The 26,757-nt window shown below is 40.7% G+C and overlaps 1 protein-coding gene and 1 long non-coding RNA gene across 2 annotated transcripts in view; one reads left to right on the top strand and one right to left on the bottom strand.

Moving 5' to 3' along the window:
- Nucleotides 1-26,757, bottom strand: part of KLHL29 (kelch like family member 29) — a 1,048,894-nt gene that overhangs the window by 83,213 nt on the left and 938,924 nt on the right. Inside the window, exon 13 of the mRNA XM_073568302.1 lies at nt 15,263-15,456. Within this exon, the coding sequence (XP_073424403.1) occupies nt 15,263-15,456 (194 nt within the window). The remainder of the gene's footprint in view (nt 1-15,262; nt 15,457-26,757) is intronic.
- The window catches only part of LOC141083845 (uncharacterized), a 97,555-nt gene that overhangs the window by 44,472 nt on the left and 26,326 nt on the right, over nt 1-26,757 (top strand). Inside the window, exons 3-4 of the long non-coding RNA XR_012230839.1 lie at nt 5,212-5,412; nt 11,094-11,186. This is a non-coding gene — a long non-coding RNA (uncharacterized lncRNA). The remainder of the gene's footprint in view (nt 1-5,211; nt 5,413-11,093; nt 11,187-26,757) is intronic.

Raw genomic sequence — 26,757 nt, 5'->3', positions numbered from 1 at the left:
ACACTGTATTATATAGAGTCATTACTAGTGTTGAGCATTCCGATACCGCAAGTATCGGGTATCGGCCGATACTTGCTGTATCGGAATTCCGATACCGACTTCCGATATTTTTTCAATATCGGAATTCGGCATCGGAATCGGAAGTTCAGTTGATTGACGGCCTGACGTCATCATGATGCGCGGTGTGTGCGCATCATGATGCGCCGTCATTTCGGGCCTTCCGGGGGTCTCTGCCGGCCTGCCGGGGGGCTGTGCCGGCCTGCCGGGGGGCTGTGTGGACTGCCCGGGGTCTCTGCCGGCCTGCCGGGGGGCTGTGCCGGCCTGCCGGGGGGCTGTGCACCCTGTGGGGGTCTGTACCGGCCTGCCGGGGGGCTGTGCCGGCCTGCCGGGGGGCTGTGCTGATGTCCGGGGGTCTGTGCAAGCATCGTCCGATGGGACTACAAGTCCCATCGGGCGATGCCTGCTACCATGACAGTGATTGACACATTAGCCAATGATGGGACAGTAGTAGTCCCATCATCCGGCTAATGTGTTAAATGTTAAAAAAAAAAAAAAAAAAAAAAAAAAAAATACTACATACATACTACATGCTACATACATACTACATATATACTACATACATACTACATACATACTACATACATACTACATGCATGCTACATACATACTACATATATACTACATACATACTACATACATACTGCATGCTACATACATACTACATACATACTACATACATACTACATGCATGCTACATATATACTACATGCTACATACATACCACATACATACTACATGCATGCTACATATATACTACATGCATGCTACATACATACTACATATATACTACATGCATGCTACATACATACTACATGCTACATGCATGCTACATACATACTACATACATGCTACATATATACTACATACATACTACATATATACTACATGCATGCTACATATATACTACATACATACTACATATATACTACATGCATGCTACATATATACTACATACATACTACATATATACTACATACATGCTACATATATACTACATACATACTACATATATACTACATACATGCTACATACATACTACATACATACTACATATATACTACATGCATGCTACATATATACTACATGCTACATACATACCACATACATACTACATACATGCTACATATATACTACATGCATGCTACATACATACTACATATATACTACATGCATGCTACATACATACTACATGCTACATGCATGCTACATACATACTACATACATACTACATGCTACATACATACCACATATATACTACATACATACAATACATTCATACAATACATACATAGACATACAGTACATATAACATAGAGTAACATACTTACCAATACTTGTCACATTGTTCCCCGAAGCCATTGTCTTTCCGGAATAAATATTAACATAACAAACCACAAAAATACTCACCCACGATCCGAAGCAGTCCACGAGTGTGTCCCACGACGATCTTGGGTAGAGAACTGCAGCATCAGATGATGCTGCCGTTCTCTACGGGCTGCAGGAATCCAATGACGGAAGGTAGGTATCCTTCCGCACTGTATTCCTCCGCCACTTAAAAAAAAAAAAGTCCCTAGTCTCACTTTATGCCATTGCTGTGTGGGAAATTCCCACACAGCAATGGCATAAAGTGAGACTAGGGACTTTTTTTTTTTTTAAGTGGCGGAGGAATACAGTGCGGAAGGATACCTACCTTCCGTCATTGGATTCCTGCAGCCCGTAGAGAACGGCAGCATCAGCTGATGCTGCAGTTCTCTACCCAAGATCGTCGTGGGACACACTCGTGGACTGCTTCGGATCGTGGGTGAGTATTTTTGTGGTTTGTTATGTTAATATTTATTCCGTAGACGACAATGGCTTCGGGGAACAATGTGACAAGTATTGGTAAGTATGTTACTCTATGTTATATGTACTGTATGTCTATGTATGTATTGTATGAATGTATTGTATGTATGTAGTATATATGTGGTATGTATGTAGCATGTAGTATGTATGTAGCATGCATGTAGCATGTAGTATGTATGTAGCATGCATGTAGTATATATGTAGTATGTATGTAGCATGCATGTAGTATATATGTAGCATGCATGTAGTATGTATGTGGTATGTATGTAGTATATATGTAGTATGTATGTAGTATATATGTAGCATGTATGTAGTATGTATGTAGCATGCATGTAGCATGTAGTATGTATGTAGCATGCATGTAGTATATATGTAGTATGTATGTAGCATGCATGTAGTATATATGTAGTATGTATGTAGTATATATGTAGCATGTATGTAGTATATATGTAGCATGCATGTAGCATGTAGTATGTATGTAGCATGCATGTAGTATATATGTAGTATGTATGTAGCATGCATGTAGTATATATGTAGCATGCATGTAGTATATATGTAGTATGTATGTAGTATATATGTAGCATGTATGTAGTATGTATGTAGCATGCATGTAGCATGTAGTATGTATGTAGCATGCATGTAGTATATATGTAGTATGTATGTAGCATGCATGTAGTATATATGTAGTATGTATCATGTAGTATGTATGTAGCATGCATGTAGTATATATGTAGCATGCATGTAGTATATATGTAGTATGTATGTTGCATGTAGTATGAATGTAGCATGTATGTAGTATGTAGTATGAATGTAGCATGTATGTAGTATGTAGTATGAATGTAGCATGTAATTTTTTTTTTTTTTTTTTTTTACATTTAACACATTAGCCGGATGATGGGACTACTACTGTCCCATCATTGGCTAATGTGTCAATCACTGTCATGGTAGCAGGCATCGCCAGATGGGACTTGTAGTCCCATCGGACGATGCCTGCACAGACCCCCGGAGCCTGCACAGACCACCGGCAGGCCGGCACAGCCCCCCGGCAGGCCGGCACAGCCCCCCGGCAGGCCGGCACAGCCCCCCGGCAGGCCGGCACAGCCCCCCGGAGCCTGCACAGACCACCGGCAGGCCGGCACAGACCACCGGAGCCTGCACAGACCCCCTGGCAGGCCGGCACAGCCCCCCGGCAGGCCGGCACAGCCCCCCGGCAGGCCGGCACAGCCCCCCGGAGCCTGCACAGACCACCGGCAGGCCGGCACAGACCACCGGAGCCTGCACAGACCCCCTGGCAGGCCGGCACAGCCCCCCGAAAGGCCCGTACAGACCCCAGAGAGGCTGTACAAGGGCAGGAAAGGGTTTTTCTTATTCCGATACCGGAAGTCCCATAGACTTGAATGGGACTTCCGGTATCGGAATCGGCGATACCGATACTTTTTTTAAAGATCGGCCGATACCATCCGATACGATACTTTGAAGTATCGGATGGTATCGCTCAACTCTAGTCATTACACACAGAGGGATCTATTTCACGTGTTTATTTCTGTTAATGTTGATGATTATGGCTTACAGCCAATGAAAACCCAAAAGTCATTATCTCAGTAAATCAGAATACTTTATAACACCAGCTTGAAAAATGATTTTAAAATCCGATATGTTGGCCTACTGACATGTCTGTTCAGTAAATGCACTCAATACTTGGTCGGGGCGCCTTTTGCATCAATTACTGCATCAATGCGGCGTAGCACGGAGGATCAGCCTGTGGCACTGCTGAGGTGTTATGGAAGCCCAGGTTGCTTTGATAGCAGCCTTCAGCTCGTCTGCATTGTTGGGTCTGGTGTCTCATCCTCCTCTTGACAATACTCCATAGATTCTCTGTGGGGTTAAGGTCAGGTGAGTTTGCTGGCCAATCAAGCACAGTGATACTGTTGTTTGTAAACCAGGTATTGGTACCTTTGGCAGTGTGGACAGGTGCCAAGTCCTGCTGGAGAAAGACATCTCCATCTCCAAAAAGCTTGTCGGCAGAGGGAAGCATGAAGTGCTCTAAAATTTCCTGGCAGACTGCTGCGCTGACTTTGGTCTTGATAAAACACAGTGGACCTACACCAGCAGATGACATGGCTCCCCAAACCATCACTGATTGTGGAAACTTCACACTAGACCTCAAGCAGCTTGGATTGTGGCCTCTCTACTCTTCCTCCAGACTCTGGACCTTGATTTCCATGGTCTAGTGTGAAGTATCCACAATCAATGATGGTTTCGGGAGCCATGTCATCTGTTGGTGTAGGTCCACTGTGTCTTATCAAGACCAAACTCAGCGCAGCTGTCTACCAGGAAATTTTCCAGGAAATTTACCAGTAAACGTAAAGTCGTAGGAGAGCCGATGGTACAATAAAGGAAGCCCCCACTCCTTTTGTCTAACCGCCTAGATGCCTCTGCTATTGTGAGAGGAATCTAAAGGCCCCATCACACACAGCGATCTCGCTAGCGAGAGTGCTGATTTTGTGACACATCAGCAATCTCGCCAGCGAGATCGCTGTGTGTGACGGGGATCAGTGACCGGCCCCCCTGCCGGGTATTGCTGATCGTGCAGCATCGGCCAGGGCCGATTTTTGATCACTGGTCTCCCGCTGGCCAGCGCGCATCACGTGTGGCTGCAAGAGACCAGCGATCAGTGACGCTGGACGCTGGTTTCCAAGGTAAACAGCGGGTATCCAGGAGTTGCGCAGCTCTTAGATACCCGATATTTACCTTGGAAACCAGAGTGTAAGGTAAACAGCGGGTATCCAGGAGCCGCGGCTCCTGGATACCCGATGTTTACATTAGAAACCAGCTTGCTCGCTGGTCCTGATCGCTGGAGGGGCTGTCTATGTGACAGCTCACCAGCAATCAGCCTAACGATGTCCCAGCGATCCCATCATGTCGGATCGTGTAACAGGGCCTTAAGGGCTTATGAGGCAGGGATCAGAGTTATCTCCTACCCTAAACATTGTGACAGAGCCCACAAATCTCAGCTCATCTGTTGATGACCACTGCCCAGCTGAATCTTACTGTTCTAGTTGAGGCCACGTTCACACGTTCAGTATTTGGTCAGTATTTTACATCAGTATTTGTAAGTCAAAACAAAGAGCGGGTGATAAATACAGAAGTGGTGATGTGAACGCGGATTAAAAGTCTCTCTCAGTCTGTCTCTATCTATCCCTATACATATGAATATCGTATAGCCTTAATAACATTACATGTCAGTAAGGTGACGGCAAGCTGCTAAAATTTTCTAACAGAAAAAGAAAAATCATTTTTTCCGAATAGATTCTGGAGCCAGTTATCGAAGCAGAAGATTAGTGCGGTTTCTTTATCAGCACATCTGGCGAGACTCCCCGACGTGTTACAGAAGACCCCCTGGCAGTTTCAGTGTGTATGTAAAGGCCGCCTGCCGTGTCTGCTATTCTGACGAAACCCAATACAATCATTGGAAAGAACATTCTGTACATGAGAAGTTGCCTCATTAAGGTAAACATGCAGGATAAGGCCAGGAGTGATCATGTTTTCACTTTACTTCAACTTGAACACTTCTCAGAAGATGGAAAGGAGCCTCAAAAGTTAACAGCAACATAATCCTCCTGATAACTAGTCAGAAGTCAGCAACTATAAATCAGCTTTTGATTCTTTCTGAATGCTGCAAGTTACGTAGAATGGATTTTCCACAAAAAACTAGAGAGCAGTATAATCGTAGTGATTTTCTTGTACATAAGAGCTGTATTATAGTCGTTATATTCTTGTACATAGGGGCAGTATTATAGTAGTTATATTCTTGTACATAGGGGCAGTATTATAGTAGTTATATTCTTGTACATAGGGGGCAGTATTATAGTAGTTATATTCTTGTACATAGGAGCAGTATTATAGTAGTTATATTCTTGTACATAGGGGCAGTATTATAGTAGTTATATTCTTGTACATAGGGGCAGTATTTTAGTCGTTATATTCTTGTACATAGGGGCAGTATTATAGTAGTTATATTCTTGTACATAGGGGCAGTATTATAGTAGTTATATTCTTGTACATAGGAGCAGTATTATAGTAGTTATATTCTTGTACATAGGGGGCAGTACTATAATAGTTATATTCTTGTACATAGGAGCAGTATTATAGTAGTTATATTCTTGTACATAGGGGCAGTATTATAGTAGTTATATTCTTGTACATAGGGGGCAGTACTATAATAGTTATATTCTTGTACATAGGAGCAGTATTATAGTAGTTATATTCTTGTACATAGGGGCAGTATTATAGTAGTTATATTCTTGTACATAGGAGCAGTATTATAGTAGTTATATTCTTGTACATAGGGGCAGTATTATAGTAGTTATATTCTTGTACATAGGAGCAGTATTATAGTAGTTATATTCTTGTACATAGGGGGCAGTACTATAATAGTTATATTCTTGTACATAGGAGCAGTATTATAGTAGTTATATTCTTGTACATAGGAGCAGTATTATAGTAGTTATATTCTTGTACATAGGGGGCAGTACTATAATAGTTATATTCTTGTACATAGGAGCAGTATTATAGTAGTTATATTCTTGTACATAGGGGCAGTATTATAGTAGTTATATTCTTGTACATAGGAGCAGTATTATAGTAGTTATATTCTTGTACACAGGGGCAGTATTATAGTAGTTATATTCTTGTACATAGGGGCAGTATTATAGTAGTTATATTCTTGTACATAGGAGCAGTATTATAGTAGTTATATTCTTGTACATAGGGGCAGTATTATAGTAGTAATATTCTTGTACATAGGGGCAGTATTATAGTCGTTATATTCTTGTACATAGGGGCAGTATTATAGTAGTTATATTCTTGTACATAGGAGCAGTATTATAGTAGTTATATTCTTGTACACAGGGGCAGTATTATAGTAGTTATATTCTTGTACATAGGGGCAGTATTATATTAGTTATATTCTTGTACATAGGAGCAGTATTATAGTAGTTATATTCTTGTACATAGGGGCAGTATTATAGTAGTAATATTCTTGTACATAGGGGCAGTATTATAGTCGTTATATTCTTGTACATAGGGGCAGTATTATAGTAGTTATATTCTTGTACATAGGGGCAGTATTATAGTAGTTATATTCTTGTACATAGGAGCAGTATTATAGTAGTAATATTCTTGTACATAGGGGCAGTATTATAGTCGTTATATTCTTGTACATAGGGGCAGTATTATAGTAGTTATATTCTTGTACATAGGAGCAGTATTATAGTAGTTATATTCTTGTACACAGGGGCAGTATTATAGTAGTTATATTCTTGTACATAGGGGCAGTATTATATTAGTTATATTCTTGTACATAGGAGCAGTATTATAGTAGTTATATTCTTGTACATAGGGGCAGTATTATAGTAGTAATATTCTTGTACATAGGGGCAGTATTATAGTCGTTATATTCTTGTACATAGGGGCAGTATTATAGTAGTTATATTCTTGTACATAGGGGCAGTATTATAGTAGTTATATTCTTGTACATAGGAGCAGTATTATAGTAGTTATATTCTTGTACATAGGGGCAGTATTATAGTAGTTATATTCTTGTACATAGGGGCAGTATTATAGTCGTTATATTCTTGTACATAGGGGCAGTATTATAGTAGTTATATTCTTGTACATAGGAGCAGTATTATAGTAGTTATATTCTTGTACACAGGGGCAGTATTATAGTAGTTATATTCTTGTACATAGGGGCAGTATTATAGTAGTTATATTCTTGTACATAGGAGCAGTATTATAGTAGTTATATTCTTGTACATAGGGGCAGTATTATAGTAGTAATATTCTTGTACATAGGGGCAGTATTATAGTCGTTATATTCTTGTACATAGGGGCAGTATTATAGTAGTTATATTCTTGTACATAGGAGCAGTATTATAGTAGTTATATTCTTGTACATAGGAGCAGTATTATAGTAGTTATATTCTTGTACATAGGGGCAGTATTATAGTCGTTATATTCTTGTACATAGGGGCAGTATTATAGTAGTTATATTCTTGTACATAGGAGCAGTATTATAGTAGTTATATTCTTGTACATAGGAGCAGTATTATAGTAGTTATATTCTTGTACATAGGGGCAGTATTATAGTAGTTATATTCTTGTACATAGGAGGCAGCATTATAGTAGTTATATTCTTGTACATAGGGGCAGTATTATAGTAGTTATATTCTTGTATATAGGGGCAGTATTATAGTAGTTATATTCTTGTACATAGGGGCAGTATTATAGTAGTTATATTCTTGTACATAGGGGGAAGTATTATAGTAGTTATATTCTTGTACATAGGGGCTGTATTATAGTAGTTATATTCTTGTACATAGGGGGCAGTATTATAGTAGTTATATTGTTGTACATAGGGGCAGTATTATAGTAGTTATATTCTTGTATATAGGAGCAGTGTTATTGTAGTTATATTCTTGTATATAGCAGCAGTAATATAGTAGTTATATTCTTGTACAAAAGGGGCATTATTATAGTCGCTATATTCTTGTACCTAGGGGGCAGTATTATAGTAGCTATATTCTTGCACATTGGGGCAGTATTATAGTTGTTATATTCTTGTACATAGTGGCAGTATTATAGTAGTTATATTCTTGTACATAGGTGGCAGTATTATAGTAGTTATATTCTTGTATATAGGAGCAGTACTATAGCAGTTATACTCTTGTACATAGGGGCAGTATTATAGTAGTTATATTCTTGTACATGGGAACAGTATTATAGTAGTTATATTCTTGTACATAGGGGCAGTATTATAGTAGTTATATTCTTGTACATAGGGGCAGTATTATAGTAGTTATATTCTTGTATATAGGAGCAGTATTATAGTATTTATATTCTTGTACATAGGGGCAGAATTATAGTAGTTATATTCTTGTACACAGGGGACAGTATTATAGTAGTTATATTCTTGTACATAGGGGCAGTATTATAGTAGTTATATTCTTGTATATAGGAGCAGTATTATAGTATTTATATTCTTGTACATAGGGGCAGTATTATAGTAGTTATATTCTTGTATATAGGAGCAGTACTATAGCAGTTATACTCTTGTACATAGGGGCAGTATTATAGTAGTTATATTCTTGTACATGGGAACAGTATTATAGTAGTTATATTCTTGTACATAGGGGCAGTATTATAGTAGTTATATTCTTGTACATAGGGGCAGTATTATAGTAGTTATATTCTTGTATATAGGAGCAGTATTATAGTATTTATATTCTTGTACATAGGGGCAGAATTATAGTAGTTATATTCTTGTACACAGGGGACAGTATTATAGTAGTTATATTCTTGTACATAGGGGCAGTATTATAGTAGTTATATTCTTGTATATAGGAGCAGTATTATAGTATTTATATTCTTGTGCATAGGGGCAGTATTATAGTAGTTATATTCTTGTACATAGGGGCAGTATTATAGTCGTTATATTCTTGTACATAGGGGCAGTATTATAGTAGTTATATTCTTGTACATAGGAGCAGTATTATAGTAGTTATATTCTTGTACATAGGAGCAGTATTATAGTAGTTATATTCTTGTACATAGGGGCAGTATTATAGTAGTTATATTCTTGTACATAGGGAAAAGTATTATAGTAGTTATATTGTTGTACATAGGGGCAGTATTATAGTAGTTATATTCTTATACATAGAGGCAGTATTATAGTAGTTATATTCTTGTACATAGAGGGCAGTATTATAGTAGTTATACTGTTGTACATAGGGGGCAGTATAATAGTAGTTATATTCTTGTATATAGCAGTATTATAGTATTTATATTCTTTTACATAGGGGGCAGTATTATAGTAGTTATATTCTTGTACATAACGGCAGATTATAGTAGTTATATTCTTGTACACAGGGGGCAGTATTATAGTAGTTATATTCTTGTACATATTAGCAGTATTATAGTAGTTATATTCTTGAACATAGGGGGCAGTATTATAGTAGTTATATTCTTGTACATAGGGGGCAGTATTATAGTAGTTATATTCTTGTACATAGTAGCAGATTATAGTAGTTATATTCTTGTACACAGGGGGCAGTATTATAGTAGTTATATTCTTGTCCATAGTAGCAGTATTATAGTAGTTATATTCTTGTACATAGTAGCAGATTATAGTAATTATATTCTTGTACATAAGGGCAGTATTATAGTAGTTATATTCTTGTACATAGGAGCAGTATTATAGTAGCTATATTGTTATACATAGGAGCAGTATTATAGTAGTTATATTGTTGTACATAGGGGCAGTATTATAGTAGTTGTATTCTTGTACATAGGGGCAGTATTATAGTAGTTATATTCTTGTACATAGAGGACAGTATTATAGTAGTTATATTCTTGTACATAGGAGCAGTATTATAGCAGTTATATTCTTGTACATAGGAGCAGTATTATAGTAGTTATTTTCTTGTACATAGGGGGCAGTATTATAGTAATATTCTTTTACATAGGGGCAGTATTATAGCTGTTATATTCTTCTACATAGGGGGCAGTATTATAGTAGATATATTGTTGTATATAGGGGCAGTATTATAGTAATATTCTTGTACATAGGGGCAGTATTATAGTAGTTATATTGTTGTATATAGGGGCAGTATTATAGTAGTTATATTCTTGTACATAGGGGCAGTATTATAGTAGTTATATTCTTGTACATAGGGGGCAGTATTATAGTAGTTATATTCTTGTACATAGGAGCAGTATTATAGTAGTTATATTCTTGTACATAGGGGCAGTATTATAGTAGTTATATTCTTGTACATAGGGGGCAGTATTATAGTAGTTATATTCTTGTACATAGGAGCAGTATTATAGTAGTTATATTCTTGTACATAGGGGCAGTATTATTGTAGTATTCTTGTACATAGGGGCAGTATTATAGTAGTTATATTGTTGTATATAGGGGCAGTATTATAGTAGTTATATTCTTGTACATAGGGGCAGTATTATAGTAGGTATATTCTTGTACATAGGGGCAGTATTATAGCTGTTATATTCTTCTACATAGGAGCATTTTTAGATGTAAGCAGTACTATACCATTGTACATAGGGGCTTCTGGGCTCCATTTTTATCCATTTAGATAATACATGCAAAATTCTACATGTTGATTTTTCAGGTTTAGTAAAGTTTTGGAGCCATTGGGAAAAAGTTCCTGTTTTATAGAGGTCAAATTGGAGTTTAATTACAAGATAACAAAACCTGGTTTCTGGTAAGTTTTTTCTTTTTGATGGATTAGCATATTTCCCTCTGACTGTGAACCAGCAAGGATCCCAAATTTGCATATTTCCAGCTTCAGATAATGACCTATGCCAAATCCAGCTGTGCAAAAAGCCTTTATCAGCAGCCGTCACACATTAAGCCCAGGTTACCTGGGTGCTGACATGTTCTGCTCACACTTTGCAATATGAAGGCATGAATGCACTGGGAGCCCCGGTGAATGACAGATGCAGGATGAAGATAATGACTCCGCTCCATTGTCTGATTGCGGATCGGGCTGTTTACTTAACGTGGATACAAGTTTCTTGTTAGATGTCTATATCCCCGAGTCCTGGAATCTAATGTTTAGCGGATGTCTAGGAGCTAAAACCACTACTTATGATCAGGGAGAGAAGGTCCCAGCGCTCCAAGGGATCTGCTGGCTGTAAATAGAAACCATGGAGACTTTCTTACACAAACAGCGCCACTCCTGTCTACAGGTTGTTAGTGGTATTGCAAGTCAGCCTTATTTACTTCAGTGGAGCCGAGTTACAATACCTGACACAACACATTCACAAGTGCAGAAGATTACAGCCATGTTTTCACAATCCTATGCAACCCACTAGGGCTATGATGCTTGTGTGAACATGGATCAGTACTTTGTAATTTAAAGAGTAACTAAACTTGAATTTTTTTTTTTTTCAAATAATTTTGTTCGACATGGAAAGTTATGAAACTGTGTAAGTTAACTAAGGGATTGCATGTAAAAACAATTGCAACTAAGTGGCTTCCTAACCCCTGCTTTTCCGCAGTATATTTAAAGGGAATCTGTTACCAGGCTTTGCTGCCCCAGCATGTTGTAGGGAGAGAGAACCCGATTCCAGCGATGTGTCACTTACTGGGCTGTTTGCTGCAGTCTTGATAAAATCACTGTTTTATCTGCTTTAGATTTTATAGTTCTTTGAACTGCGCAAGACCCCGTCCACAACTCTGATTGACCACTTTCTGTGTTAACTGTTTATAGGCTGCCTATCAGTGATGAGGGAGTGGTTGAACTCCAAGGCACGAGACAACTAGTCCTCTAGTGATTATCGCATACTGATAAAACAAGTGATTTTATAAAAACTACACTAAGCAGCCCAGTTTGTGATACATCGTTGGAATCAGGGTCTCTGTCTCTACAGTATGCTGTTCTCAGTTTAGGTGGCAAAACCAGCTGACAGATTCCCTTTAAGTGTACTTTTAAAGTTATTTTAGTCTACTTTTGATGCCCACTGTTCCCATCCATTTACTCCTCAGCTCTTCTACTATCTTCCTTCAGGATACTTTTAGCACTGTGTTTTAATAGCATTACTATTATCATTTTTGGCATTTATTCACTGGGCCGAAGGTTTGCATTTGCTTTAAATTACCGTCAGTCACTCACATATGATTATAACTTCTATTAAAAAAATTTCGGCTCCGGGGATCCACATTCATTTTTCCGGCTGCAGAGTGTTTTGATGCATAATGGCGCTCATATATTTACAATAAAGAATTTTTTTTATTTTTACTTTTTTATCTGTTTTGAGTATTTCCTGAAGGCTGCAAGGCAAATTCTTCATCATGAAATTATTTTTATATATTTTTTTTTCTTGTGGTTTCGCATCGGAACAAACCTGACAAAACACATTATCTCCACTTTTGTCGATCTGGCTGCGCTTTTGTTATGGAAATCCTTAAGTGCTTTTTTTTATTTAGGTTTCAGGTAAAAACGAACGCAGAAGACTGTAGGCTGATTAACAAAACGTCCCCACTGTGATTTGTCTTACACTGAGCAGATGGCGGGACGGACGGGCGTTTATTATATGGCGGTAATGCTCTGGAGGATAATGTCTCATTAGGACACCGCCGGCTTCTGTTTTGATATTCAGGCCAGGACATGCACAATGGATAGTTGCTGAAAAGGGTTCGCGCACTTACAACAAACACCAAAGTAATTATCCGCAGAGGCTTCAATACGATCGCGCGGACGGCTCTCCGGATTGTGGTCGGAATAAATATGTGTCTTTAGCTCTACATATATACACATTAAAAAGACTGATAATTAATAATTATACAAACCTATCAGATCTTTATTTTCAGGTTCCACTTGTATGGGGTCTGTTCACACTGAGTTTTTGGATCGGAAACTGAACAGAAGCTCCTTAAAAACTTGGATTTTCCGCTTAGTGGTTATGTGCACGCGGCATCTGCAAGCCAACGGCGGGGTTTTCTTTCACAAGCCGCTTCAAGAAAAAAGCCGGTAGCATAGAGTGACTGTAGACTTATTCCTTATGGCCGGTCAATCCCTTTAAAACTGCAGGGTAAAGGTCACCACATACACAAGATAGCTCTCCCTGTCCTCCCATGCACATAAGAACTCGGCCGGGTGCTCCAGTGTCGAGCTGATCATCTGGCAGTAACTTATCTCCTGGAGACCAAAAGAACCTGCTATCCGAGTCGGGAGGCTTCCATACACATCAGAATGTCGGCAGCTTCCATCGATGTCGGTGGGATCGGCTGACGTCAATCTATTATGCAAAGGAGCCTTAAGGCTCTGTCCACACTATACTTAGGGAATATTTCCTGACAAACCTCAGTCATAAGGCTCAGAAGTTCATACAGTGACATATACCACCCATAAGGTCAAATTGTGAAAAAGCAGATTTCATGTTGTAACACTAATGCTGCCGCCCCTGCATGATCCCTCTTCCTTCTTCATGCAGAGACACCAACATACTCACCACCCCGGCAGCGCTTTGAGCGAACCGCTGGTCCTTGTCGGACCAGAGCCTGAACCCCTGAACCCAAACCACTGGGCATGTGTGACGAGAGCCTGTACCTGATCCCCTGGGCCTGTGTGGCCAGAGCCTGAACCCAAACACCTGAGCCAGTGTGGCCAAAGGCTTGAACCAGGAGAACCTGTTGTAGTTTCCCATGTGGTATTGTCACTAGCCTGTCCCTGAGATCTGTGAAGCCGCAGCAGCGGGACCTGAACCCTGACACCACTCCCAGTGGTACCTGTGCCTGAAGCCGCACATGAGGTAAGGGAACCCTGGCAGCTCTCCCTGCGGTACCTAAGCCTGAAGCCGCACCAGCGGGCACCTAAACGCTGAAATTGCACCGGTAGCACTTGATCCCTGAAGCTGCACTGGCGGTACCTGAACTCTGAAGCAGCACCGACGGTACCTGAACTCTGAGGCAGCACCGGTGTTACCTGAACTCTGAAGCAGCACCGGCGTTACCTGAACTCTGAAGCAGCACCGGCGTTACCTGAACTCTGAAGCAGCACCGACGGTACCTGAACTCTGAAGCAGCACCAGTGGTACCTGAACTCTGAAGCAGCACCGACGGTACCTGAACTCTGAAGCAGCACCGACGGTACCTGAACACTGAAGCAGCACCGGCGTTACCTGAAATCTGAAGCAGCACCGACGGTACCTGAACTCTGAAGCAGCACCGGCAGTACCTGAACTCTGAAGCAGCACTGACATTACCTGAACTCTGAAGCAGCACAGGCGTTACGCCGTTACCTGAACTTGAAACCTTTCTGACGTACTTGAACCAGCACCAGTATCTCCTCTGGTTAGCATTACAGAGTCCGTACTGTCTGAGCCTGTATCCGAATCCAGCTCTACATGTGACTCTGAGTCCAGCCCTTTTTAGAGAACTTAAACCCTGGGAGTCATTAGCTGCGGTACCGGAGACTGCCTGGAAGTGGTACCTGCTCACTGCCTGCAGCTCAAGCCTGACTCCACCATCAGGAGCTCCAGTGAAAACCAGGTAGCTATCTAGCTACACCCCTCCTTGGTAAATCCGTCCTCGTGGCACAGTGGGACCACACGATCCATGCTGCATACATTTTTATAGGGTGACATGAATGCACCATGGACTCAGCATATAAATTTAGCAAAAAACACAGAGTATTTTCAATCATTTTCAGCAATTTCTATCATAATTTGGTCTTTTTAAATAGAATAGATCCAACAATTGTGGTTCCAGCCCTTCCAAGTCCTAAAAATTAGAATTACAACTGTTAAGAGGCTGTGACATCGCATCGGACCTTACCGATCATAGGGGATTCTATAAAGCTCCATGTGTTGGTCTGAGGCACGTAGGACTGCAACACTCCGGCCGCCCTGCCAGCTTCGTTCACTCCACCAAAGACGTAGATCTTTCCTCCACACACGGTGGCTGCGGCAGAGTGGACCGGTTTAGGAAGAGCAGCTACCGTCTCCCACTGGTTGATAATTGTATCATACCTAAGGAAGACAAGACAAATCCCTGTTAGAAACAATCCTACCTGCAGTTTAGGGACTCACAGTCGAGATATCATGTATAAGCAGGATGGAGGGATACAAGATTACTCCACTCTACAAAGTGATGTCTCCACGTCCTGATGTACATATGAGACTCGATAGTAGGTAATCCTCAAGCATCCATGTGACACCTAGTAGAAGTGAAGCGTTACGCCTCAGCATACACAGAATCCATATTTCCAGCTCCACCTCATATCAATATAAAATTCTTCAAATAAGAAAACAGGATACAATTGTGCAGAACACAAACAGACAATGTCCGTTTCGCAGTTTTATCTAGTGCTTCATCTGGCCTTATTTATCAAGATGCCAAGGCGTGCCTTCTACATTTTTTTTACAGGCATTATAAATAACATAATGCAAAAAAACCACTGTAAATTGATATTTGTGACACTGCCATAAGGAGTGTATTACACACAACTTGACGTCTTGACATGAAACACCAGATGAAGCATTAGAGAAAAGTGCGAAACGGCAAAACGGAAAAGAGAGAAACGGCCGTTTGTTCTACACAATTTTATCCTGTTCACCTTTTTAAATCATGTTCTTGGAAATATAAAGAAGATACGTTCCAGGGGTGAGTGCCACTTTTACTTTTTTTTTCTTTCCCATATGAGACTCGATAGTGGGTAATCATCAAGCATCCATGTGACACGCAGTAGAAGTGAAGCGGTATGCCTCATCATACACAGAACTCCATTTTTCCAGCTTCACCTCATACAAATATAAAATTATCCAAATAAGAAAACAGGATACAATTGTGCAGAACGCAAACAGACAATGTCCGTTTCGCAGTTTTCTCTACCGCTTCATCTGGCCTCATTTATCAAGATGCCAAGGCGTGCCTTATACATTTTTCTTCATGGTGTTATAAATAACATAATGCAAAAAAACACTGAAAATTGATATTTATGACACTGCAATAAGCAGTGTATTACACACAACTTGACATCTTAACATAAAACGCCAGAAGAAGCGCTAGAGAAAAGTGCGAAACGGCGAAACGGACATTTGTTCGGCACAATTTCATTCTGTCGGCCTTTTAATCATGTTCTTGGAAAAATAAAGAAGGTATGTTCCAGGGGTGAGCGCAGCTTTTACTTTTTTCTTTCTCTTTCTTTGGGAGTACCGTATATTATCTATCTATAAAAATAAGCTGGGCACTGCACATTTTGAGAAAAGGTGTAATCTCTCTCCAATACTCTGTGTTTGATGTAATTCTTGATAAATGTATGTTAGATTGTGCCAGAATTTCTGATGCTTTTTTGGATTTATGACAGGTGGAGCTGACTGCATAGAAATTTACAAAGCTGCCACTTAACGCATTGGTAGCTTCATAAATCTGCATGCATGTAACTTCCCATAGTGGCAGCTGTATTATGTTCGGAAACAGCAGCAGCCGTTTAGTGCCAGCACCCGCTCTGCATAGCTGCTAATGTATTCTGTTTTCACTGATCTCCCATCCCAACAGCAAAGGATATAAACACGGTAATGGGGCATAAAGAGCCGTATAGGGCCCGATTTATTATTGCATTTTCACTTTGGTTTATTTTTTTGTATTTTTCGCCTGTTTTTGATTTGCACCTCATTCGTTTTTTAATTTGCACCTTTTTTAAACTCTATTTTGTATGTGTTTTTTTTTATTATGTTGTTCATCACTGGACAAGGTTTGGAGTTTCTAGAAGTTTTTCGGCTAATTACTCAAATGCAACTTTAAAAAAAAAATCTGAAAAATGTATTCCAGTCCCTGGAGAGAGTTTATGTACGTTCTTAAAGTTTTGACAAAATTTTGCAACGTTTTAGTTTAACGTGCAACTTTTATTGCGCTAAAAATCGTTGAAAAAAAAAGAGCTAAAGAAAAAACAAAGGACATTTTTGTGCAAAATTCTTGAACCAAATGGGCCATTTTGAAGAATACCACAAGGCAAAGAAAGAAAAGTGACTTAAAAAGAAAAAAAAGATGAACCAGGCCCATACGGCTGTGCTATTTAGTCTTTGTACTCCATTACAGGGGCCGACTGCGCAAAACTTGCACAACATTTTAAAAAGTCTCAAATGATGAATTACCGCAGCCAAAAAATATTTGAATAATAAAACTCACGCCCACGTTGTCAGACAAATCCAAAAATGGTAAGGACTGAAAAGACTGGTATAAACTGAAGGCAAAAGTAGTAATAATGTTCTATCAGTTGCAATGCAGTTTCTTAGGGTTTATTCTCGTCACGGTCATATTGCGTTTTATGAACATACCTTTCCAGCCGAATTTCTAATTAAAGGGAACATGTCAACAAGATTTTACATATACAAGTAGTGATGCGGCTGTATGGGCGCTTGTCCCCTGATAAAAACGATATCATTTTTGTTGAAATCACATGTCTCAGTCATGAGAAAACTAGTGTAGAAGTTATATGCAAATCAGGCACTGGGGGCATGTCAGGGTAGTTGGAAAAAGCAGTCCCTGATTTGCATATGCTTTATACACTAAATTTTCCATGATTGAGACATCGGATCTCTACAATAAAGGTATCATTTTTTTTGTGTGACAAGCGCCTACTCAGCGATACCGCTAGTTCCTTATGTAAAAACATGCTGACAGGTCCCTTTAAGTGGACATAATACATTGGGCTGGGTATGGGCTGAGTTTAACCTTTCGTTAGATGCTCTCACTAATTACATGTAACTTATCCTATATAATGTATTCTCTGACAAAGACCAATATACCCAAAACAAAGATGTTTTTACAATATTTTTTCCCCCAAATTAGCCGGCATACGGCATTCCGGACACATCCGCACTTGGCCCGCAGTCCTTCCATGAATACATCTGACCTTTCCTCACTCTCTTCTTGTAAATCAATACAGCAGCTCTCCAGCAGTGACTATACAGGGATACGCTGTTATTCTACTTAAACATTTTATTCAGTGGAACTGATCAGATCAGGTAAATAGTACAACATGATGTCTCTCTCAGACGACCATTAATTGGCGTGCTTCAGCCGCCTCGCTTATAAGCAGCCTTTTGGTCTTTCTTGCAGGGCGAATCACACGCTCTTCAGCTTTTTAGCTAAAAAAACAACTCTCTCTTACCTACAAATGATATGCGTGTGCTTTGTATAGAGCGCGAAGATTAGAAAAAAAGATGTCTGCTTTCTATAAAACACAGCGCCACCTCTGTCCACAGGTCATACGTGGTAGTGCAGCGACTCAGCTCCATCTACTTTAATTGAGTTGCAATACCAGACACAACCTGTAGATAGATGTGGCACTGTGTTTTGAAGAATCTCGTTTAAGGAGGCACAAAATATGGTCATATATGGTAAATAACAAAGTTCCCTGTGCTTAGTTGTGTTTTTTCCTCTTGAGCTTTTTGCTTTGTCAGGGCAGAGGGAATATTAGCGGCTCTCACTCCATTACAGTATTGGAGTAAAAAAAAATATCACTCTTGTATAACCAGTACAGATGAGCAAATCATTTGACAATTCTATTCGCCAACTTCAATTTTTTCCAAAAAATAAAATTCTGAATCGAAAGTACTTCAAAGCCTCCAATTGTCCTGATAATGTGCATGACACGATTCTATTTTTCTCACACACTAACCTTCTGCTCTGCTGCCACACAATATCTGTACAGTTTCTTAAGAGTTGTATGATTTTTCTCCCTACCTTTATGCCTAACCTGTATATTCCGATGTCCTCCTACAATTCAGATTCCCCCCAAAATGGCTGTTGCATTCGCTGTCTCAACTTTTATACTGGCTACAATAATCCTTCCTGATTGGCTGAGTGGCTATACAATGTGATGTGAAAGCTGTAAGCTAGTGGTGGCTTCCCAAGCTTGGCGTTATGGATGAGGGATCCACTTCAGGAGGGGCATAAATCTTTATTCACCAAAGGGAAAGAAATAGAAAAAAGGTGAGGCTTGAAGTGATGCTGTCGAGGCCATCACGCAATAAAAGTTTATTTCAGGCAGTCTAGATTTGTTGGGTATTTCGGGGACACACTCCTCTTCTTCTGATCAAGTTAGACAAGTTATTTTTTTGTAACATCAGCTCTCTAAGAGAAAACACTAGAGCGCTCAGACGTGCTAAGTGCTCCTTTGTATGAGAAAGTCGGGAAAGAAAGCTGTCGATTGATGGGCCACACAAGACACCTATTGAACATGGAGGGGTTAAAGGGAATATGTCAGAAGGCTTTTGCTATTTAATCTGAGAGCAGCGTAACGTAGGAGCTGAGAGCCTGATTCCAGGGATGTATCACTTATTAGGTTGTGGTGCTGTACTTTCAATACAATCAGTGTTTTATCAGAAGGAGATTATCACTGCAGGACTATATGTCATGTGCACAGTCAGGATAATCGGTGTGACCCCGCCCCCACCACTGATTGGCCAGCTCAGTAAATAACATCCCTGGAATCAGGATCTCTGTCTTTACATTATGCTGCTATCAGATTCCTTTACAAAACCCTGCTCACAGATTCCCTTTAAGGGTAGGCTATCAATTTTAAAGAACCCCTTAGATATACTCTCACCACTGGTGTATAGAAAAATATTGTTCTGTGCTGGGTTCTTTAATAAAACTGTTTTTTTTTTCTTTTCTGGTTCCGTAATTCATCCTACAGACACATTCAAGATGAGCGCTCACTAAGCAAATGATTACAAGATGGCAGCGTGCTCCGGCCTGGACACGGGATCACTGATACACCATCAGAGCGCTAAATTAGTTTTGCAGTCAATGGTATTTGATTTGATTGGGTTGGTGACCGTAAAGATGTACAGTTAATATACTGTAGATGAAGATTCATTTTTGACAATGCCATGAGTTCAGGTGCAGAACTTTTTTTGTCTTTTTTTTTTTTTTTTGCTTCCGATACAGTAATGTGGCAGTGATTCAAAAGCCTCCTGTAAAATGAGCCGGGGAGATGGCAGAAATGACTATGCTCTTAGCGGTGAAGTATATCTGTCTAACGGCCTGCTCTTTCACCTTGCACTTTCTTAGGCCTGTTTCACACATCAGTTTTTTCCGTCAGTTAAAATCCGCTAAAGTGGCGGACAACGGATCCGTTCCTGTACTGACCACAACGTTTGGAACCGGACCGTTGTTTTAAAGGATCCGGCGAAGGAAGAATTTTAAAGGACTACCCGGGGACGGGAGGAGAGAGGGAGAGAGAGAGAGAGAAAATTTTTTTCAGACGCAAGAACTGAGTTTAGGGTTAAATTTCAGACACAGGCATTTCTCCCGAGCATGAGCAATAGAAAATGCGGATCCGTCCGGGGAAAAAAACGTTTCATTGTCCGTCCTGTCCGCTCAGCAGACGGCAAAATCTTGGCGGATCCGTAAAAAAACGGATCGAACGGATGACCGTCCGTCAAGATCCACCGTTAATACAAGTCAATGGGGAAAAAAACGGATCCGCCAAGAAAAATGGCGAATCCGTTTTTTTTTTCAAAACGGCGGATTTTGACTGATGGGGAAAAATGGATGTGTGAAACAGGCCTTAAAGTCGTGTAACATATTGCAGGATTCCTAGACGTGCTCGTGTCAACTCTCGGGGAAGCAATGTCGGTGCTGAGACGTGAGGCACAGGGTGCCTCGTTCCTCGCGGGTCTATCTTACAAATGGTTTTGATCCCATATTACGTTATTTTCCTCAATACATCTTATATACAGTTTTAAATTAGATTTGCATTAAATACTCTTGATTAGAGACCAGCCAATCTCCCGAAGTTCATTTCGGGCACCTTTTCTCCAACCGGGCAGCATATTACATATGACCCAAATCTAATCCGCTATGAAAAGACTTTTATTTTGTGCTGAAGTCTTTCCTGACCAACAAGATCAATAAACCAAGGGCCAGGAAGGGGGTAATTTTTAAAAAAAAATTATTCTCATCAGTCTTATGCACACCCTTCAAATACAGTGGCATGCAGGGCCGGACTGGCCATCTGGCAATTCTGGCAAAAGCCAGAAGGGCCTGTCTCGTCATGGGGCTGCCTTGTCTGCTATGCTGTCAACAAAAATCGATTTTCTCACGATACCCATACTGTTAAGAGTTGTGACGGAGCACAAAGTCGCTGACTCCATCACTTACCCCAGCAAGGCCGCGGGTATCATTAGAAATATTGGTCTTGTAGACAATCTTCCTTTCCTCCATCCAAGGTAATATTAGTAATATATCCCATTTGGTTCATGGGGACCGGGACAGCATGGGCTTGTGTGATTTCAAATGCCAGGACTGAATTTCAGCCACAGTCCATACCTGGTAGCATGCAAAATTATACACCCCTCCCCCTTGACTTTTTACCTATTTTGTTACATTACAACCTGTGTTTAAATATTTAAATAATCCGATTTGTGTACGATGCATCAGCACTAAATAGTCTAAGTTGGTGAAGTGAGGAAAAAATAGGCATAAATTAAATTTATGGGATCAAATAACTAAAATTGGCATGTGCATATGTATTCACCCCTTTTGCAATGAAAGCCCCTAAAAAATTCTGGACTACAATTACCTTCATAAGTCACATGCTCAGTGACAGGATGTCCGCCTGTGTGCAATCTGTCACATGTCTGTCAGTATATACACTTTATGTTTTGTGAAAGGCCACAGAGGCTGCAACACCATTAACAAGTGGCACCATTAACCAAACAACACCATAAGCCGTACACCCCATAGAGGTGGCCTTTATGGAAGAGTGGGCAGAAATAAAGCCTTTATTTACACACAAAAATTGTAATACTCGTTTTGAGTTTGCCAAAAGACATGTGGGAGACTCCCCAAATGTATGGAGGAATATACCACGGTCAGATGAGACCAATATTTAACTTTTTGGCTACCAAGGTAAAAGTTATGTCTGGCACCAAAGCAACACAGCTCATAACCCCAGAACACTATTCCCACAATGAAACATGGTGGTGGCAGCATCATGCTGTGGGGATGTGTTTCGGCAGCAGGGACAAGGAGAATGGTCTCAGTCAAACGCAAAAATGGATGGTGCAAAATACAGCAATATTATTGAGCAAAACCTGTCAGTGATTTTAGACTGGGACGGAGGTTCAGCTTCCAATCAAGACAATGACCCAAAGCATACTGCTATAGCAATACTCGAGAGGTTTAAGGGGAAACGTGTAAATGTTTTGGAGTGGCCGAGTCAAAGCTCAGACCTTAATCCAATTGAGAATCTGTGGTCAGACTTGAAGATTTCTGTTCACCAGAGGAAACCATCTAACTTGAAGGCGCTGGAGCAGTTTTGCCTTGAGGAATGGGCAAAAATCCCAGTGGCAAGATGTGGAAAGCTCATAGAAACTTATCCAAAGCAACTTGCAGCTGTAACTGCCGCAAAAAGGAGGCTCTACAAAGTACTGACTTGGGGGGGGGGTGAATAGTTATGCACACTGATGTTTTGTTGTTTGCTTCACAATAAAAAGAAAACCAATTGTTGACAATTGTAGACATGCTCTTTACATGAACTGATGGAAACCCTGAAAAGAACAGTGAAATTCCAAGTTGTGAGGTAGCAAAACACGAAAAAATGCCAAGGGGGTGAATACATTTGCAAACTACAGTATAATGCTGCTGCAGCTTCTGACTCCCCCTCCCAAACTCACTTTGGATATGTCATTGACGTGCATTAAGCCCCACATGACCATGAGAGTCCTAGTCAGTGCCGGACGATTGAAGAGAAGACCGATCCTTAGCAAGTAGAGGACCGCAGAGAGCTGTGACAGAAGGACAGGTGAGGGACGAGCCTAGGACGGGTCAGTACAAGCGCTTATACATTTTTATTCCATTCCTGGTCCTATAAAGAATCCACCAAAATGGCAAATGGCTGACTGCTATTTTGATGGAATTGTGAAAGTCGAATTCTGAATGATTCCAATTCTAGAGACTTGGAATTTTTTGGAAAATTCATAAAGATTTGCTCATTTCTGCTCCTGATTAAAAAAAATCGTACTGTTTTGTCTATACAGTTCTCATGCAAACCAATGCGTCTCCACAGCGGTAAATTACAAACAAACCATGGACAGTAGAAAACATCTGAGATGTAGATGGACATCTGAGTGCAGTCTGATGCTTCCCACGCACCCATTGAGTTGAATGGGGCACGTGATGTGATCATCGGATGCACTCACTGCATGTCGGATCAGCTTGAGAAAAAAAGCCCTGGTTGGCACTGCCCCATAATATAACACTGGCCTGAGTGCGATCCTATACAACATAACCTGTCTACTACAGAGTTATGAACAATGCTGAATTTCCCAGGACGGTCTTGAATTTTTTTGGTCTACAGTTCTGAAAAATTTAGAAAAAGAGTTGGGTTTATGGTACCTCTGCCCCCAAATAGGCAGTCCCACATGGTTAGTTGACATTCTTTACGGGACTGGGGGTGGGATTTAATCCTCTTCTGCCAATATAAATGGGCCTTCACCGATACTCTTTGCGAAGCAGACGTGTGGCCTCCCCTGTCCTCTCATTTTAAAATCATGACTTTAGATGCCGCCCGCTGATCAGAACCATAGTGACACAAGGGGGAATATTCTCTTTAAATATCTCTGAAGGTTTTGAAAATTTCAAAAATTACAAAACATATGGTGGTAAGGGCTCTTCTTCAGCCACCCCAAAACAACAAATGGCTGATAACAGCAAATTCTAGACAATGTGTCCACCAGTTCTGAAAAAGAACCTCTTGCCCATTTTGCCTATCCAGGACAGATACGATTTGGACGGCAAGCCAAAGGATCAGTCTGTCCAGGAGATGGCTACCCACTCGGCAAATACTGTACATGGCTATAAGGTACTCTAACGCACCGGTTGTGCCACAATAAAAAAATACAGATAACATTGAAAGGCTTTTGAAAATATTACAAAACACTGAAAGTAATGGAACGGTGAAAGATTTCTATAAAACTCAAATGAACACAAATCTACAGACATGAAATTTCTGTATGAGCAGAGAATTAAGTTCAGCTGCGGCACCGGCAGAGAGGAGGCCGGAAATAAAGACTCTCTGCTCACACATCCATTCTAAGCAATCTGCAGATCATTTACAATATTGCCAACAAAATGATCACAATTCCCGGCACATCCAGCCTGACCATGAATGGAGCTTCAGTCATCAGCGATCAGACAGTGAATGGAGTTCCAGCAATTTCCACAATTTATGGCTAAGCCCTATCCCTGTGCGCACAGGCACCTGCAATATTTAACAGAGCAGGGAGCTGACCTGGACGGATACTTCTTTTCTGGATGTTTCTACACATTTGCCAAGATTTATTTCCCTCTGAAGGAAACTAAAACCTCAAGAAATAATTTATAGAGTTTTGTTGCTGTTCTAAGTGAGAGGTTTCCAGAAACTAGAGCGGCTTCACTTCAATTCATAGACTTCAGAATTGAACCATCAGAGATTCCTCCCAATAATTTCTTCTCATACCTGACAACTTTTCGGGAGGCTTAAGATTGTGGTGAGACAATGAAAATTAGGGTGACCATGCCTTCTTCTACAGGTCATACCCCTATAACTATTCTAAAGGCTTCAGTTGTGCCTGTGGTCATGGAGGTCTCTCTTTTTTCCGGGAGCCTCAAGAAGAGTGGGTGAACAAATGAGAAGCTTCTGGAGGACAAACGCAGAAAAGAAAGTGTCCAGTCATAGTTTGGCCCTGGAAGAGCCCGATGCAGACTCAGAGGATGGAGCAAACTGCCAGAATACAGTGAGAGGGCATTCTGTGTATATTACGCGTCTGTGGAAAATGCTGAGTGATGCCAACACTGCAGTAGCCCAGTTGATAGGAATTAAGTGGGTTGATGTCTGAAGTGAGACTGGGTGGAGAGCATGTTGGCATATTTAGGGGATGCTTTCCCACCACTCAGGGTCAGTCGCAGAGAACATGTGGATCTGGTAGGAGCTATGCTAACTGATAGCCCGCGACTTGTAAAGGAGCATCATCTGAATGAAGTTTGACGCAAAAGGTTTACAGAGTGGAGACTGCCTCTGTGGCTGTCTTGGGCAGATAGCACGTTGGCCTATTTAGGGGCTGCTCGCCCACCACTCAGGGTCAGTCGCAGAGAACATGTGGATCTGGTAGGAGCTATGCTAACTGATAGCCCGCGACTTGTAAAGGAGCATCATCTGAATGAAGTTTGACGCAAAAGGTTTACAGAGTGGAGACTGCCTTTGTGGCTGTCTTGGGCAGATAGCACGTTGGCCTATTTAGGGGCTGCTCGCCCACCACTCAGGGTCAGTTGCAGAGGATATGTGGACCTCCGAGGAGCTAGGTTATGTGATAGCTCACAATTTTTAAATTGTAAAAAAATCACATCTGAACGTGGTTTGTTGTCCCTGGGTTACAGCGCAAAGATTTTCTCAGTGACTGTCCTTAGCAGTGGAAGCTATGACCACCCCTTGGGAGTACAGGAAGAGATCACCCTAGTAGAAAACTGCATAAGAAGTCAAGAGCTGGGGAAGATTAGAGGACTGCTCTCGTGTTTATGCAGCAGAGATGGAGCCGTGAGGGAAGGCTGGGAGAAATTGACCTCTGAGGAGACATGAACTTATAGTCTTCAGTGCGAAGCGAAGGTCTACTGCCTGATGTAAGCTGGCAAGCTCAAATGCCAGGTGAGGCGTGTGAGACTCAGGAACACCTGTACAGTAAATGAAAATAGTGCCATTAGGTTCTGAAGTGAAATAGAAAAGTGAGACAATGTGCTGTGGGCGAGATTAAAGCAGTCCATAACAAGGAGGTTCTAGAGGTCATCCTCAGGTAGAGACGGTCCTATGTAACTGTAAGCCGGTTACTTCGATGTAACAGCGCAGACAATGAGGAGACAGTGGTACTTAACCAACACTATTTATTTAACTAACACAAAAAAGGAAAATCTTTTTCTAAGTATAAGAATATATGTTTATATATAAAAGTAAACACTATATGGTGGATTACAACAACAGGGTTGACACAGTATATGCAATAACACTAAATACAATATCTATGAAACGTTCCATTACATTCACTATTCTTGTTATTTAGCAGTTAAACGACTGCTAATGCCTTTATGTCTCAACTTCAATGGCGTCACTCTCAGTACTAGGCCCGTCTCCATCGCAATCTCTATAAACAGCTCTGATCGGTACACTGGCCCTAGCGGGGTTCACCGGTATTTTCTACTAGACCACAAGACCTTGATATGCGAGACACTGGGTATACAGTGTGCCTGTCGCACTGGCAGTCTCCCTTCCCTGAAGCACGGCTCCAGCC

Source organism: Dendrobates tinctorius, unplaced genomic scaffold (assembly GCF_039654945.1).
Source record: "Dendrobates tinctorius isolate UK_male_01 unplaced genomic scaffold, ASM3965494v1 ptg000021l, whole genome shotgun sequence".
Classification (NCBI taxonomy): domain Eukaryota; kingdom Metazoa; phylum Chordata; class Amphibia; order Anura; family Dendrobatidae; genus Dendrobates; species Dendrobates tinctorius.
This window is presented reverse-complemented; position numbering and strand designations above follow the sequence as displayed.